This window comes from Phyllostomus discolor, chromosome 2 (genome assembly GCF_004126475.2).
Source record: "Phyllostomus discolor isolate MPI-MPIP mPhyDis1 chromosome 2, mPhyDis1.pri.v3, whole genome shotgun sequence".
Classification (NCBI taxonomy): domain Eukaryota; kingdom Metazoa; phylum Chordata; class Mammalia; order Chiroptera; family Phyllostomidae; genus Phyllostomus; species Phyllostomus discolor.
In genome coordinates, this window is record NC_040904.2 from 65,839,454 (window position 1) to 65,857,729 (window position 18,276).

Below are 18,276 nucleotides of genomic sequence, written 5' to 3' on the forward strand. Positions count from 1 at the left end.
ACTAGAACAAATAATCTAAAAATGTATATGGAAAAACAAAAGACCCCAAGTAGCCATAGTAATCTTGAGAAAGTGGAAAAAAGTTTTACATATCGTGCCCATTATTCCAAACTATACTACAAAGCTACAATAATCAGAACATTATCATACTAACACAAAAACGGACACATAGATCAATAGAACAAAATAGGGAGCCCACAAATAAAACCTGACTTATATTGTTCAACTAATCTATGACAAAAGAGGCAAGAATATACAATGGAAGAAATGATAATCTCTTTAACAAGTGTTGGGAAAACTGCACGGAAATGTGCAAAAAGTTATATTTGACTGGTCCCTTACAGCACACACAAAAATAAACTCAAAATGGATTAAACATTTAAAAATAAATCTGGAAATGATAAAATTCCTAGGAAAAATACAGGTATTAAATTATTTGACATGAATCTGAGTAGTATCTTTTTGGATATGTTACTTTGAACAAGGAAACAAACAAAACAAAACAAAAAAAGCAAAAAAAACGTTTTCATCAAACTAAAAAACTTCTAAAACATAAAAGAAATCATCAACAAAACAAGCAACCTACTGAATGGGAGAATATATTTGCAATTGATATATCCAACAAGAGGCTGATATTCAAAATATATGAGGAATTCATACAACTTTCAATAACCACCACAAAAAAATACAGATGGCCAACAGACAGACATATAAAAAGATGCCCATCATAACTAATCATCGGGGAAATATAAATAAAAATCACAATGAGATATCACCTCACACCAGTCAGAATAGCTACTGTAGAAATAGTCAACAAATAGTATGTTGGCAAGGATATGGAGAAAAAGGAACCCTCATGCACTGTTGGTGGGGCTGCAAACTGTTGCAGCCGCTATGCAAAACAGTATGCCAAAAAAACTAAAAACAGACCTACCATATCATCCAGCAATTCTACTTCTGGGTATTTATCTAAAGAAAATAAAAATACTAATTTGAAAAAAATATGCACCTCTCTGTTCATTACAGAATTATTTACAATACCCAAGATATGAAAGCAACCTAGGTGTCCAGTGATAGATAAGTGCGTAAAGATGTGATGATACACACACACAATAACAAGAACAATGGAATGCTATGCAGCAATAAAAAAAAAAAAGTAAAATCTCGCGATTTGCCATAATATGGATTGACCTAGCAGGTATTTTGCTAAGTGAGGTAAGTCAGAGAATGACAAATTTGACAAATACCATATGATATGGAATCAAAAACAAAACAAACAAAACAAAACCAAAACATACTCATAGAAACAGAGACCAAAAGGATGGTTACCAGAGGAGAGAGAAATGGAGGAATAATTTGAAAAGGTAAATGGGAATATGGTGAATAATATTGTTTTAAGTTTGCACAGTGACAGACAATTACTAGAATTAGAGGGGTGATATCACTGTAAGGTATAAAAATGTCAAATTTCACTTGAAACTAATATAACTAATATAGTATTGTATACCAACTTACAAAGTATACTTAAATTTAAATAATTTATAAACAAAGTCAACAAAGTGAAATGGCATCCTATTAAACAGGATAAAATATTTGTAACACATATATTTAATAAGTGCTTAATATGCAAAGTATATAAAGAATTCCTACAGCTCAATAGCTAAAAAGCAAACGATCTGATTAAAAAATGGGCAGAGGACTTGCACGAATACTTTCCCTGTGAAGACATACAGGTAGCCAACAGATGTATAATAAGGTGCTCAACTTTACCAGCTATACCAGAAATATAAATCAAACTACAATGAGATGTCACCTCACACCTGTTCAATTGGCAACTATCAATAAGACAAGAAATAATAACTCGGAGAAGATGTGAAAAAAAAAAGAAAAAGAAATCCTGTACACTGCTGGTGGAAGTGTAAACTGGTGCAGCCACTATGGAAAACAGTATGGAGAATCCTCAAAAACAAAACAAAAAAAGACCCTGTCATAGGACCCATCAATTCCACTTCTGAGCATATATTCAGAGAAAACAAAACACTGATTTAGAAAAGGAGCAATTGTTGAGAAAAAGGAACACTTGTACACTGTTAGCTGGAATGTAAAATAGTACAGCCGCTAAGGAAAACAGTATGAAACGTCTTTAAAAAGTTATGCATAGAGTCACCATGGGACCCAGCCTCTTCTGGTTATCCACCTGAATTATTTGAAAACACTTATTCATCAAGATGAATCCACACCTATGTTCACTATAGCATTATTCATGATAGACATGGAAACAACTTAAATGTCTTTCAAAGGCTGACCAGTTAAAAATGTAGCACACGTATATGACACGATATTATTCAACCGTAAAAAGGAATATTGCCATTTGCAACAACACAGATGAATCTTGAGGGTGACATGCTAAGTGAAGTCAGTCAGAAAGAACAAGAACCATATGATTTCACTCATATGTGAGATATAAAGAAAACAGAAAGCAACACATTCATAGACATGGACAATGGTGTTGTGGTCTCTAGAGAATAAGGAGGTGGGGGAGGGTAGAGAAGGTAAAAGGGGCAAATATGTGCTGACAAAAGGGCACTAGGCTTTGGGTGGTTAGCACATGATGAGTAAACAGATGACGTATTACAAAATTAAAAATCCTTGAAAATTATATAATGTGATTAACTGATGTTATGCCTCAATAAATTCAATTTGCAAAAAGGAAAATTGCTAAAAAGAGTATATCTTAAAGTATTCCTCATAAGGAAAAACAATTTTTCATAACTATATATGATGGTGGATATTAACTAGAGTTATTGAGGTGATCATTTTGCAATACATGTAGAGTCATTATGTTGTACACCTGAAACTAATATAATGTTATATATTAATTACATTTTAATAAAAGGGAAATTACTTAAATGTACCATTCATGCATTAATATATTAAATTAACATGGACACATAATTATTCTGCTCATATTTGGACAGTTTTCGCCCTAATCAAAAAGGTTTGGGGGAGGAAATAACTCATGCTATATTTTATTTTCTCATAGAAAAACAATTATCTGCCAATATCATGTCTGAACAGTTATATGCTGCAACCTTTTAGGACAACCACTGTAAATGTCAAATGTATGCAGTCAAATATCAACATACATGTTCACAATTTACTACACAGTATAAAGATGTATCTGACCTCAATGTTCTCATCTGTAAATCTAACCAAAGTAAATGATTTGGAAGCTCCATACATATCTAACATTCAAAATCTCAGCACTCCAGTAGAGAAATTTATTATTTAACATTTATTCCCAAGAAAACTAAATCATGCCAAACTTATTTAATATCAATTATATTTAGCAATTTAGTACATTTGGGAAAAAAACATTTATATCATTGGTCCAAGAAAACCTTACCCACTGCTCTGCAGATAAATAAATCAGAGTGAACTTCAGAACATAATAGAAGACCCATGATTTACTAATGTGGTACAGTGTCATTATTTGTCACAGAATCTTATGTATCCATTATTTTTTGTACCTGACTGTTCCATTTATTTCTTTAAATACTTGCTTGGCACACACATTAAGAGAGTGTTTCAAATTATCCATAGGTAAGCCATGTAGCGAATGTTTTTCCTTTTGAATAATTTTTAAGATTTATATCAGTTTGTTTGAAATAACTGAAAGCAACCCAAACCCTTTATGAGTAAATGAAAGAAACCTTAGAGAATGTCACATCTTCAACAGTCAGGGTTAAAGTGGCTGTTTCTGAAAGGCTGTAAGAATAAAAGAAGTTCTTTACATCGTCCTTCCTACAGAAAAAAAAATAGAAAAGAATTATAGGCTATAATGTTGCTGGGTCTCAATCAAATCAAATAACATTAAAAAAAAAAAAAAAAGGCAGCAGGACTGGAGCTCCGCATTCTGTTTAGGCTCCTGGATCAGAAGAGTTAGGAAAGGGAGCTGTTCTCACAAATCATTCTCTTGTTAAATTCTGTTGTGGGACTTCATTAAACCTCCTGGCTGATGGTGTTTTACTTTCAGCCAGTTTACAAAGGGCTCAGCTTGGCAATATTGATTCTTTAAGTCTCTTCACACACTGATTTCTTGGGTTTTCTTTTTATAATCACAAATCTCTTTTCCTATCAGCCCTTCAAATTGGGACTAATTTTTAAAAAATCATTATTTTAACTACAAAATAAACAGCAGCAGCAAAAAAAAAAAAATCACAAAAAATCTGCAGCAAATCCTGTAAGGGAGGCTTTTTGAATAAGACTCTTGAGTTTAGCATTAAAAATGGCAATACATATACCAGGAGGTGGCATATAAATATAACATGGTGATGTGTGTATATTGTATCAACATGTTATAATTACAAATAAATATATTATAATTACATAAGCAATTATATTATTATAATATATAAACTATTATACAAACAAATATAAATATCCCCCAACCACTGAAATGCTATTTATTATAGTAACGCTGATCTTACTGGGCCTGTGTGGATCCCCCCATATGTCAGGGTGAATCATTCCCTAAAGACGTGGTCTATTCTATCTTGTCAGAGTCTGGCAAAAATGTCACATACATGTCAAGGTTCTTAAAGTCATCCAGTAAAGCTCTGGGGGTTTTATAGTATGTGTTTCATCACGCTGTTGATGAACTCGCAGTTCTTAACCAGGATCTCACATTGTAGTAAACCGCACTTGAACCTGCCAAAAGGCCCCCCGACACTATTAGTTTTGGCTTTGAATCAAATAACCACATTAATGGCCAGAAACAATGTACTATTATACTGCCAGCTTTTCTGAAATCAGCAATTTAAGCAAACTGTTCCAACGAATGATTTAAATGAAGTCTACATCAAAGACGGGAAATTCAGAACTGAAAGACCCAGCTTTTTCTCTCGTTACTTCTTTTATGCCTGAGTATCATACAAGCTCTGAAAAGTCATATGACTCTTCCACAAAGATCTCATATGCTGATAGGAAGCTGAACATGGCACACCTTGTATATGGAAACCGTAAATTTATAAAGGAGACCTTCTTCCCCCCATAGCTTGTTTTTTGAATATGGGTTTATTAAATCTTATGCCCTAGTACTGCCAATAAAAGCCAAAGCATGCTATCTTGTTTTACTTTTACCTAAATTTTAATTTTACATTCTGAAATAGTTACTTAGTGACCCATAAAAAGAAAAAATCCACACACACATGCAGTATGTTGCACTGTAGAAGATTACCATGTGATTTGGTTATCTTCAAAGTTGTTACTTCACATCTTAGAAAATGGTCCAAATGAACAGATGCACATTCCTTTTAATGGATTATGCCTTTCATCCATTTTCAAGACTATTAAAGTTTTAAGTTATATGGAAGTTATTACTGGGGACCATCTCAGAGCCAAATTATTTTTATCTCCGTTTAATTCAATTGTTCCAATATATGAATTATATTTATTCAAGGAACAGTGAAGGAATTCCATATTATTGATTCTATCAGGAAATTTACCAGCATTGAACATACCAGGAGGGATAATAATTATGTTTAGAGATCAAAGGAAGTCATGTTAGTTATGAATCTGTTTAATTAAAAAAATCCTTATTTGGGTCTGAAATGCATATGTATATATGTGTGTCATATTTTTAATGAAAGTACTTTTAATGAAATGCATATGTTGTGTAATATACTTCAATTACCTCCTGTTGCCTGAGGTGACTAGAATAAAATGGTGACATATTTACCATGGCTATAGAAATCTTGAGAGCTGTTGTTTATTAAAAAATATTTATTATATATCTATGCAAAATATTTTGGGAGATACACAATGACTCAGACCCTAATCTTTTCCTACAGCTAGTGATGGGCAACAGAGAGCACTGAAGGCAATGAGGTCCACATTCTTTTTTTTTTTAATATGTTTTATTGATTATGCTATTACAGTTGTCCCATTTTCCCCCTTCATTCCCCTCCACCCTGTATACCCTTTAGTCATGTCCATGTGTCATACTTATAAGTTCTTTAGTTTCTACATTTCTCATACTATTCTTACCCTTCCCCTATCTATTTTCAACCTATAATCTATGATACTTATTCTCTGTACCTTGTCCCCCTATCTCCTCCTCCCACTCCTCTGTTGCTAACCTTCCATGTGATCTCTATTTCTGTGGTTCTGTTCCTGTTCTAGTTGTTTGCTTAGTTTCTTTTGGTTTTGCTTTAGGTGTGGTTGTTAATAATTGTGAGTTTACTGTCCTTTTACTATACATTTTTTTTTCATCTTCTTTTCTTAGATAAGTCCCTTTAACATTTCATAAAATAAGAGCTTGGTGATGATGAACTCCTTTAACTTGACCTTATCTGAGAAGCACTTTATCTGCCCTTCCATTCTAAATGAAAGCTTTGCTGGATAGAGTAATCTGGGATATAGGTCCTTGTCTTTCATGACTTGGAATACTTCTTTCCAGCCCCTTCTTGCCTGGAAGGTCTCTTTTGAGAAATCAGCTGACAGACTGATGGGAACTCCTTTGTAGGTGACTGCCCCCCTTATCTCTTGCTGCTTCTAGGATTCTCTCCTTCATTTTTACCTTGGCTAATGTAATTATGATGTGCCTTGGTGTGTTTCTTCTTGGGTCCAACTTCTTCGGGGGTCTCTGAGCTTTCTCGATTTCTTGGAAGTCTATTTCCTTTGCCAAAGTGGGGAAGTTCTTCTTTATTATTTGTTCAAATAACTTTTCCACTTGTTGCTCTTCCTATTCCCTTTCTGGTACCCCTGGATGTTGGAACGTTTAAAGATGTCCTAGAGGTTCCTAAGCTTCTCCTCATTTTTTTTGAATTCTTATTTCTCCATTCTTTCCTGTTTGGTTGTTTCTTTCTTCCTTCTGGTCCACTCTATTGTTTTGAGTCCCAGTTTCCTTCCCATCACTATTGGATCCCTGTGTATTTTCCTTCATTTCTTTTATGGTAACCTGCATTTTTTCATGTAATTTGTGCCCAAAATCAACCAATTCTGTGAGTTTCCTGATCACCAGTGTTCTGAACTATGCATCTGATAGATTGGGTATCTCTCAGTCGCTTAAAATGATGAGTCCTGGGGCATTGATCTGTTCTTCTGTTTGAGACATATCTCTCTTTCTCTCTTTTTTTTTTTCTGGTCTGGTAGTGCCTATTATGGTGAGGGGTGGAGCCTTAGGTGTTCACCAGGGCTGGGCACCCCAGTCGCTAGATTGTGACGTTGTATGTGGGGGCAGGGGCAGGGGCCGGGGGGAACAATGGCAGTAGCTCCGTTCTCCTGGGACCCCAGTCCCTTCTCTGGGATCCTGGGCTGCGCACTCTGCCCTGCTCCACAATCGCCGCCTCACTGGGTCTGCCAGCTGCCGCTTGCATACTCAGGGTCCACCCGCTGGGATCTTGCGCGCCCCAGATGTCTTACTCGCCCCTGGTTGCCTTATATGCCCAACTCTCTCTGCTCTCCTTGCCGCAACCACTGCCTGGCTGCTCCTCTCTGCCTCTCCTACTGGTCTGGATGAATGGGTCTATTTCAAATTCTTGGCTGTCTGACTTCCATTCAGATAAATTCTCCGTCAGTTCTGGGTGTTATTCTGCCTCTAAATTGTTGTTGTTCCAGTCTTAGTTGTGCGTGGAGGTACAGTGTGTCCACCTATGCCTCCATCTTGGCTGGAAGTTGAAGTCCACATTCTGAACATATACGTGCTGCTGAAGTGACCTCCTCATCCCTGGCCTTTATGTCATCATTGCTTCCACTTTTACTGAGCATCTCAATTCTTCAAATAATGCACTAAACATTTCCAATGTATGAGCTCATTTAATCCTCAAAACAATCTTATAAGCTAGACATTTTCATCCCATTTTACTGTAGGGAAAACTGAAAACCAGAAATTATTAGTTTGCACATTCATCATTTGAATCCAAGTGTGTCTGTCAAAAGGACTATCCTACTGATTTTATTTTACAAAATGTTTGGTAACAGCAGCAGCGGCGGGGCAGGGGGAAAGGTATGCCTTTAAAACACTTTCCAAAGGAATGCTAAGGAATACTTTTCAAAGCTAGATCTCAATATCAAGGAAGCACAAACATAATCTTTGCAAAAAAGTAAAACCATTACTAAATTCTACAATAATCAGCTATCAAAAAATTAAATTTCTATGGAGAAAATAAATATTACTGGAAATCTGAAGGATTTTTTAAAAATATTTATTTATTTTTACAGACAGTGGGGAGGGAGGGAGGAAGGGAGGGAAATATCAATGTGTGGTTGCCTCTCCAGTGCCTTCTACTGGGGACCTGGACTGCAACCCAGGCATGTGCCCTGACTGAACCCTGACTGAATGCCCTGGGAATTGAACACACAACCCTTTGGTTCACAGGCCAGCAGTGCTCAATCCACTGAGCTACACCAGGTGAAGGATTTTTAATTGTTTTGGAAAAGTTGGTAAAAAAATAATTTTAACAATTCCTTTTGCATAAGTACTTTATAATCTATGAGCTACTTTCATGAGATATATTTTAATTATTTTATTTTGTATCAATTCATTGATGTTTTAATTACATGTACATTCACTTTTTAACAGATGAGAACATCGAAACTCACAGCAGTTAAGTAACTCACTCAGGATCCCACATCTGGTAGATAGCAGGGCAGCCCTCAATTCACACAGAAAGTGATATAAAGATGTACTATCACAAGCAAGGAAAGCTAAGAAAACAAAGTGTACCTCTACAGAAATTACAGTCCAGTGGGGGCAGATACTGAAATGCAGTAAGAGTGGTGGTAATATCCAGTGAGTATATGAATGGGGAAATCTGTTACACATACTAGTAGTGTAGGGACTGTCTGCAAAGCTGCTTCTTTTAAAAAAAAAAAAAAAACTGTTTTTTAAAGCAGATATTTAGAGAAAAAGAGAAAGAGAGAAAGTGAAACATCAATTTGTTGTGTCACTTATTTATGCATTCATTGGTTGATTCTTGTATGTGCCCTAACCAAGGATCAAACACACATCCTGAGTGTATCAGGGTGATGCTTTACCCAACTGAGCTACCTGGCAAAGCTTCTTCAAGGATTATTACCTGATCAGAGTCCAAGAGTAGGAGTAATTAACAAGTAGAAGATGGGCTGAGACATTTGAGACCAAGGGGCCAACAAAGAAAAGCCCAGAGGTAAGCCACACAGTATGTGCACAGAAGGATATATAAACAATGCAGTGATCTTAGACTGAAAGGGAGGAGTAGCAAGAGAAAAGGCTCAGAGGCCAGGCAGAGCACTATTAAGTATTTTAGATGTTATTCTGGAGAAATGAGAACCATGACAATTTTTTAATGGATAAAATTAATGTAACTAGATTTGTGTTTTAGGTTGATGAAATTGTTGTGTGGAGAATGGTTTCTACGGGACAAGATGGAGGCAACAAAACTGGTTAGAAGTTAACCATTTGACTGTTAGAAGAGGCCCGGATTAAAGCAATAATAAGAAGGTGAGAGAGTTGAGAAATACTTAAAAGGCAAAATAAATAGGGTTTTGTGATGACGGTCATACAAGAGTGAACAGAGTAAAGAAAGCATGACCCCACTACCACCCACGCTATCTACTGACGTCTATCTGCAGGTCACAGTGCTTTCAACTGAATGTGGAAAGTAAGAGCATTTGGCCTCCGATGCCAAGTCTTCTCCCATTTTCACTGCCTCACCATTATTTCCTGTGAATAGTCACACTCTGCTCAGCAGAAATTTAAAAGCTTAGACAGACATCTGATAGGTGCTTCTTATTTCACCGAAGTATTTTTCACGGAAAAGTAGTATTCTTACTGTGCAATTCTGAGTTTATTAGGACACCACACAGGAGTCAGCAAAGCTTCTTGTTTGAAGCATAAGGTTCACTAGCAGTGAGGAGAGAGGCTCTAGAAAACATGCCATTAGTAGTAACTAAATCAGTCAAAAGACAGAATGAGTTCTTTTTTCCTACCATTGTATCTCCCTGGTCTCATGGCAATCTGAGACTTGAAGGCTCAGCCTCCCTAAAGCTGTCAGTGGCTAATCAATCCTAATGAGGAAGGGCTCTTTCCTTCACTATACTGTGACATAAATACTGATGGGAAGCCTCAGACAAAAAACAATTCTTCAAAACAGAAGACAATGCATATCCTTCAGATCTTTCATTTGAATATTCCTAATGTATGCCAACAATATGATTTAAAGAGATAGTGACATCCCTCATTATATCATATTTTATAATTTAAAAAGTAAAACAAATGAAACTGAGGGAATGCATTAATTTTACATTGCAGGAAGAATGAACAAGGACATAGGAGAAAAGAACTGGGATTTGTCCAAAATCCTACTTGTCTGGTAGCAGAGCATCGCCTGGTTCAGAGACATTGGCATCAGCCTTTTCTTTTAACAGAGTGGTTGCTGAAGGGGCAGAAGAGAAACGGCTTCCTGAGCTACAAACAATAACTGGTTGCTGGGGGAGGCCTGAGGAGGAGTGCAGTGGGGTGTGAACTAAGATCTCAATGTCCAGCACCCAAGGTCTGACTGGCCCTGCAGTCAGGCCTAAAGGGAAATGGGAGGACCAAATGTCTTTTAGTTCCTATTGAAAGAGAGACAGACAAAAATGGGATTGATTTTCTTAATGGTTCAACTCAGTGAAGATAATATGTGATTGCTTGGGGAGCGGCTACTGTGTGGAAGTCCGTTTTCAGTTTGGTTTCCTGTGACAGACACAGAGATGGGAACATGATCACTCTGGTGATAGAGGGACGCAAATTTACTCTGGAAATGAAATTTTAACAGTAATAAGAGCTGCTTTATCTGTAAAGTTGCAAAGGGAGTGGAAAGATTAATAATGCTATCTAGTTTGTTTTGTTTAAACAATGAGTATCACTGAAGCAAAGAGTCATCCGAATTCTTAGAGGCAGACAGCAAGTTAGGAAATGGGAGCATTTAGTGTTTAAACTGTATACAGCTTTATCGTCTATCTTTCTTTTGGGATATCACTCCTCAAAAGTGGAATTATTTAAAAAGCTGTCAACATTCTTATTATAAATAAATAATTACTAATTTAAAGGTTTTGTTACTAATAATATAGTAAATAAAAGTATTTGTCTTCCTTTATTTTTCTTTTAATTGTTTTGAAATTACATCCATTCTGCTTTTCTTAAAGGCTGCCTTCTGCCACAGACAAAAATAAAAAAAAAAAAACATCATGAAGTGGTTCAAAAATAAAAACAAGTAAAACATTTAAGTTGGCTACTATGTGATTCAAAGAACCCTGAGGCCCACATGGCAAGCATTTAACAAAGGTCTAATAGAGGTACAGGTGAAGAGAGTAAAATATAAAACACATCTGCTACCATTTTGGGACACTAAGTGGAGGCATGAATTTTCCCGGTTTAAATGGCACACTGGATTAAAAATCTGGCAGGGCTCACCCATCTATTTTGTTCTTATTCGATTTTATATTTCCTAGGTATGTCACAACCTATAAAATGATTATAAATATCAGAGTGTAATCTTTTTCTGTAAACTGTGGAGCCATTATGCAATATGAAATCCTAGCTCAGAGGATAATTCTTTCCTACCAACACAGAGCCAGCAAGAAATCTTAACACTTGTCAAAATGAGACATTAAAGTACAAATATAACAATGTAATAAATCTAAACTGAGGTGACATGTATTTAAAAAGATGACTGATTTTGTTTGTGATTTTAAGTTCACAAAGAAAATTCTTGAGGAAGTATGTAAATGGTATACATACGGAGAAAAATCAGTGTAGACACTGAGTCTAATAAATAACCCACCACCGATGGGTTAAATTTATAAGTGATAAACCTTTGATTATTCCAGAAAATAACAGAATATCAAGTTCAGGTTAATTGAATTGTCTGATTAACCAGAATTTAAACAGAAACTATTTTTCTGCTGTAATCATTCCAAACAGCATTACATCACCATATTTTATTGGTCATGTAATAGACACTAATTATATTTCAACAGTTCAAATTACTGCACAGTCATTGAGTCTCATTCTATGAGTTTCCATGATGCACCAAAATTGACATGCAAATTGAAGGAATCTGGATTTCATTTCTTATTGACTAAAAATTTACAGTGAACTGGATGTACACATTTTTAATCAGAAGGTTCCTAACAGTACCATAATTTACCTCTTTTCCAAGTAAAATAAGTCTACATTACAATTAATATTTTGAGTTGGTTCAGTGGCTTTTGCATTCTGCTTCCCAAGAAAAGGTAGTCCAAACAATGTTATGTATGATACATACATGGCATTGGTTTTAGGGGTCATGAGACAGAGTACTTAATTGAAACTTTCAAGTAGTCACTAAGGAGAAGAAGTTTGACGTTTTTGAGGATATTTGCTCATGGATAATCTTACTAGTCTCAGAATGAATTACCAGGAAACATCCCTAATTTACAGAAAGATAACGAAATGCTGAGAATCCACATAACTGGAAAACAGTTACTCATAGAGACAAGACAATCAGAGTAGGGATCAAATACCCTCTGATGAATGTTTTCCCATAAGAAGAGCACTGCGGTGCACATAAAACATAAGTTTTGAATCACTTCTATTCCCAAATGGTGATAATTTTCATTAATTTACCTAGTTATTTTATAAAACTTCAACATGTCTAGCACAAACTTTGACAGCACTAACAAGATCAAACACTGGATTTACTACTAAAAGTCAGTAAAGTTTATTTTTAAGATTTTATTTATTTATTAGAGAGAGGGGAAGGGCAAGAGGAAGAGAGGGAGAGAAACACTGGTCAGTGCCTCTGTATGCACCCCAAACAGGGACTGAACCCACAATGTAGGAATGTGCCCTGATGGGAAATTGAAACAGGCAACCTTTTGCCTGTGGGATGATGCCCCACCAAATGAGTCACAATGGTCAGGTCAAGCCAAAAAGGTGTTTTTTAATGAAAATGTAATAATTTATATTTGAAAAATTTTCAGTAATGTTACACAATAAATTATTATGAATATATTAGTATTGAAGATTCCTCAGTTACAATAGCAGAGAAAAAATTCCTGTCTAGAATTATGTGAACATTACTATTTTCTTACAAAATAACCAATAATTATTAAAATTAAGCAATAAAGCTATCAATAATAACACATATGAATATAATGTTCCTTATTTATAAAATATGTACACTCTGTAACAGATGTTAAACATTTCATGTAGTTTAATCTAATCATTACAAAATGCTGTGAAGTTTGCATTACTATACTCATTTTATACATGTGGAAACTGAGTCACAGGAAATGTAAATAATCTTTTCTAGGTCACACAGTTGGTAAACTACATAGGCAGGAGAGTTCAACTAAATTCTGTCTGACTCCAATGTCCATGCTCTTAATTACACAATTCTTTGTAACATACTTTTTCCAGTTCTGGCAACTGCCAAACTTTAAAGAAATGTTTTTAAGTCATTTATTATTTCTATCAGTTCATCAGGGTACAACTCCTCAGTGCAAAGATTCATGAACTTGATTGTTTTAAAAAGTAATAAAAACAAATTTTTGCACCCCAATTCAGACCTGCTAAATCGGGTGCTCCAGAAGCATGCTAGATAATCTATATCTAACGAGCTTCTGGTAAGTTTAGGAAACTTGGCCTAGTCCTAGGTTTTATTCTGTTCCCTTTCAAACACAGACCACCAGGCAGGCAGGCAGGCAGGCAGGCAGGCAGGCATCATAGATGCAATCTATTCAAATTTGATCCATCTGAACATACTGTTGGCGCTCAGGATCAAAGCCACTAGAAACTGCTGGAATTTCCTCTAGGACACCCCCACATCCCTAAGATATTTCTACCACTCAAGCAGAAGATTAAGGCCCATATTCATTTCACTTTGTAACAAACACTTATTAGATAAAGTGCCTACTAGATACACAGTACCATGCTAAAAACTGTGAACAGCATACAAGTAGGAAAAAAAATAGAGTTAATGAAGGAATATTTAAGGCAGGGATATTTGAGGAAATATATACAGATAGAATATCCAGTTAGTTTTTAAATGTTAAAACAAATCATGTCTTTACTGAGGGTGAAAACCACAGTGACCTTCATTTACGACACTTGTTCCCTGTAACTTCTATCTGGAGGGAATGCCTTTAGTATCCAGCATCCATTTTCAAAATTAAATATTCACTGTGTGAGAAATGAGCAAAAGGAAACTTATTTCTAATTTCATACTGACTCCCATAGTCCATTCTAAAAATGAACCATAAGTAAAATACAGAAATCAAAAACTATACTACTGAATTTCTTATTATAATTGTTTCCTGCTATCAAATTTATTCATCCCTGATTAGTAGTTTCCTTTGTATTACCTATTATTTTTCTACATTCAATCTTAAATGAAGAAAAAAAGACATAACTTCTCGAGTTTCCTTTAAAAAGTTCCCTCTTTTATTTTTCTTAGTTACTTTTACGGTTTGGAATTATATTGCTTTCTTTGGTGCGTTATGTGTATTATTCCGGCATGTTAAAGATATTTTAACAGTGATCTTAACATGCACATTTTAATATTTTAATCAAATACCTTCTCAACAATATACTAATCTTCCATAAGTTTATAGAAAGCAATAGAGTTGAAATAAGAACAAAATTCTTCAAGCAGTTTCTGGATTTGATCATTTGTACCCAATTTCCATTGAAATGAGAGCCTAGGGAACAAGAATTCCAAATAGAAAATTTAAGGCTGAATTAGCTTTAAAATTGAGTTTAAAATTGCAGGGGGGAAAAAAACACCTCTATTTTGATTTCAATGTCTACTGTACACACAGCAAAATGGTTATTCTTTATAAAAGCATCAGACTCCCGAGGTAAAGAACTATAAAACATAAAGTGAAACACTACATCTCTCTGACGAATGTGATAGACAATCAACCTTCCTGTCACAATTGCCTGGAGATAGACACACCTTTTCATGTCTCGTATTCATCCTGCGCTACCTTCACTGCCTCTGGAGGGCTTTTGAACTTGGATTTGACATCTCTTAAATATATGCTTTCTCTAAATGTGAAGGGGTTTTCTTTTCTTGCAGTGTTAGCCTTATGTGGAGTTCAAGTCTAACTTAGATTAAAGAGAGGTAGTTTAGTCCTTAGAAATTCAATGTTTGTTCTTGATCCTTTCTTTTTTATCTTTTGTTTTTATGAGGTTCAGCTAAAAACCCCAAAGTGGGACATAATGGCTTAAAAGACAAGAAGGAAATACTCTTTATTCTTTTTTTTTTCTACTGTTAAAAAGCCTACAAGGCTCTTTTGTAGAAAGCCGGCAGTAGAAGCACTCCCTCAAAAGCCACCTTTTTCTTCATAATAGCCTTAGAGGAGACTGTTCAGAAAAGATGACAGCACCCAGTGCAGCTAATGTCAGACCAAGAAACAAGCTAAGTGGTTTATGGCCAAGATCCTTGTTTACTCTACATACTTACAAAAATAAGAATTTTTTTTCACCAACAAAATAATTTTTAAAGGTCACTATCTCTCAAATGCCACAATAAATTTTGTGTCCTTTCTCAAATGGGAAAAAATGAGAGAAAATTCTCAGATGTGACACTGTAAAATGTAATTATTGAGAAAGGAGAAAAGGGATTATGAGAATAAAAAACATCTGGGTTAAGGGATACAAAGAAGATGACGGAATCATTTCTGTACATCAGTTTAAGACATCACTCTGCCCTGGCTGGCATAGCTCAGTGGATTGAGTGCAGGCTGCGAACCAGGCATTGCAGGTTCGATTCCCAGTTAGGGCACATGCCTGGGTTGCAGGCCACAGCCCCCAGCAACCACACGTTGATGTTTCTCTCTCCCCCCCCCCTTCCCGTCCCTCTCTAAAAATAAATAAATAAATAAATAAGACATCACTCTAATATTCAAAAACTTGCAGCCATAGAATATGGCATCCACTTTTACCTCCTATGAGACTAAATAATAAGTCTTTATCAAAATCAGCAGAGTGAAAATATAACTCATTCACTGAGTGTGTGTTATGTCACAGATACTGTGCACACAGAAAAAGACCGCAAAAGTCCCTTTGCTGTGGATGGATCTTGCATTCTAGAAGGATGGAATCTTCTCATTTTTGTATTCCAGATTGTACAGATCCTTGAAAGTGCATTACCTGAAGGGATGGTAGATTTCTTTGCATTCAAAGACAAAGTTTTTTGGCTATAGCTGTCATTTAATTAAGAATTAGAAGGGCTCTATGTTTGAAGACCCAGAGATTACAGCACATTCTCCTCCTTTACTTGACCAAGACAGAACTCTCCATAATTTTGAAGATTTAATTTCATTTCCTGTAATGAATGCTTATAGACTTCCCATATGCAAAACATCAATTTCCTTAAAATATTTCTAGCACTATTTAAAGCCTCTCTTTAATATATACTAGGGTAATAAATATTTCCTTCAAATATTAACATTATATTTCATACAAAACAACCACAGCAAACTGTTCCCACACCTTACCTTGGACAGTCAAAGTAGCTGACGCTTCAGCTTTTCCAACCATATTTTCTGCAACACAAGTATATGACCCCATGTCACCAGCCATCACCTTCCGAATTTTCAAGGTATGATCATCTCTGATTTCATATCTAGTGGCATAACAAAAGACAATTAAGTGACTCTTTATTTAAAAAGACCTCATCATTACAAATAAGACACATCTGGGCATCAAACAACATTTGTTTCAGAAAATTTAAACCACCAGGAAAAATGCACCATTCCCCTAACCAGCATGCAGACAGAAAAGAGCTTCTTTTTAAATTTATGTGGGCTAAAATATTGAACTACATTTTAAAAAAATGTTTTGGGGAACATTTGGAACTTATTTTTTCATTCCTTCAAGCTATTGTATTCGCATTAAGGTTAAAAAGGTAGTGACCATTCAATTTTTATATGCCAGACAGAAAGAGTTTTATAGATTTTTATCTTTTAAAATTCTTACAACCAATGTAGGAAGTTCAGGCTCATCTCCACTCTGCAGAGAAGAAATCCCAGGCAGAGGAGGGAAGGTAACGGGCTAGAGTTAGTCCTCACTAGGTCAGTGGCAGGGTCATCTGAACCCAGACAGTTGCATTCTAGAGACCCTTCCCTCGCCTCACTTCCCTCCCTTTAAGTGCTGGGTTCCCCTTGAAGTTTCACTTCAAACCCGCTTTTACTCTATGTAATATTCCTGAGTTATATTACCTACTACAGTTTACATATTGATTGACCACTCAAACACTTTCAATGCCTATTTCATCTAAACTCCAAATTCATAATCCTGATTAATAACGAGATATCATATCCCTCAGATACTTAATATTCGATGTTAAAATTTTCTTATCCTATCATATAAACAAACTTCTCCTAACACAATCAACCAATCTTTCTTCACCAGCACCTTATATTTAAAAAATCATCCAATTCATCAGTTTAGTTTCAGAAATTCCTTGCCACTATGGACTCCTCTCTCCCTCTCATCTCCCAGCGCAGGCAAATTCATGTCACTTATATGGTGACAATGGCAACCCTGACACTAGCCTCTCCCCACATAAATGTAATATCACTTCTTGTCACATACCCTATGTACTAGCCATGTTAAACTTTCCACCATTCAGAACATGTAATGCTCTTTCTCAGCTTTGCATGTATGTTGCAATGTCACTTTTGCTGGAATACTCTTCTCCTCTTTCTTATCAAATCGATGTATTTTTCCCCAAAGCATTGCTTGCATGTTACTTCCCTTTGATAACTTTCTCCTAATTTACTTCTCTCAACAGTCTACTTTTATGTGACCAAAGGGTTTGCTGCATTCTTGTGTATCCATACATGTCCTCACCTGTGAGCTCTTGAGAGCAGAAAATATGTCTAAGCCACTACTATAACCTAGTAGGGGCTCAACGCATGCTTACTGAAGGAATGGACACATTGGCAATGGAAGCCAGTACTGGACGCTTCATTTCATTGTCTCATCTCCTAAGGCTGGGAGTATATGTCTGCTCCTAGACAGTTTAAGGACTTGACACATATCAAGAAACTCTGATTTCTATTACTCCTTGGTGATGCTGTAGCCAAGGAAAGGGCAGCCTGCTTTTTAATTGGTTCCTAGCTATATTATTAATGCCATACCTTCCTTCCTTACCCTATCAAGTCTCTTATAAGCAATTGATATTAACTGTGGTCTGGTTGAACAGAAGAGAAACCTGGGCCGGCCAGGGTCATGAATGTATAGTTCTTATCTGAAATCCT

General features: G+C 35.8%; 1 protein-coding gene across 8 annotated transcripts in view; it reads right to left on the reverse strand.

Moving 5' to 3' along the window:
- The window catches only part of ROBO1 (roundabout guidance receptor 1), a 1,159,940-nt gene that overhangs the window by 92,878 nt on the left and 1,048,786 nt on the right, over positions 1-18,276 (reverse strand). For all 8 annotated transcript variants that reach the window (XM_036017943.1, XM_036017942.1, XM_036017946.1 and 5 more), the window contains one exon: positions 16,510-16,637. In XM_036017943.1, coding sequence (XP_035873836.1) covers positions 16,510-16,637 — 128 coding nt within the window. The remainder of the gene's footprint in view (positions 1-16,509; positions 16,638-18,276) is intronic.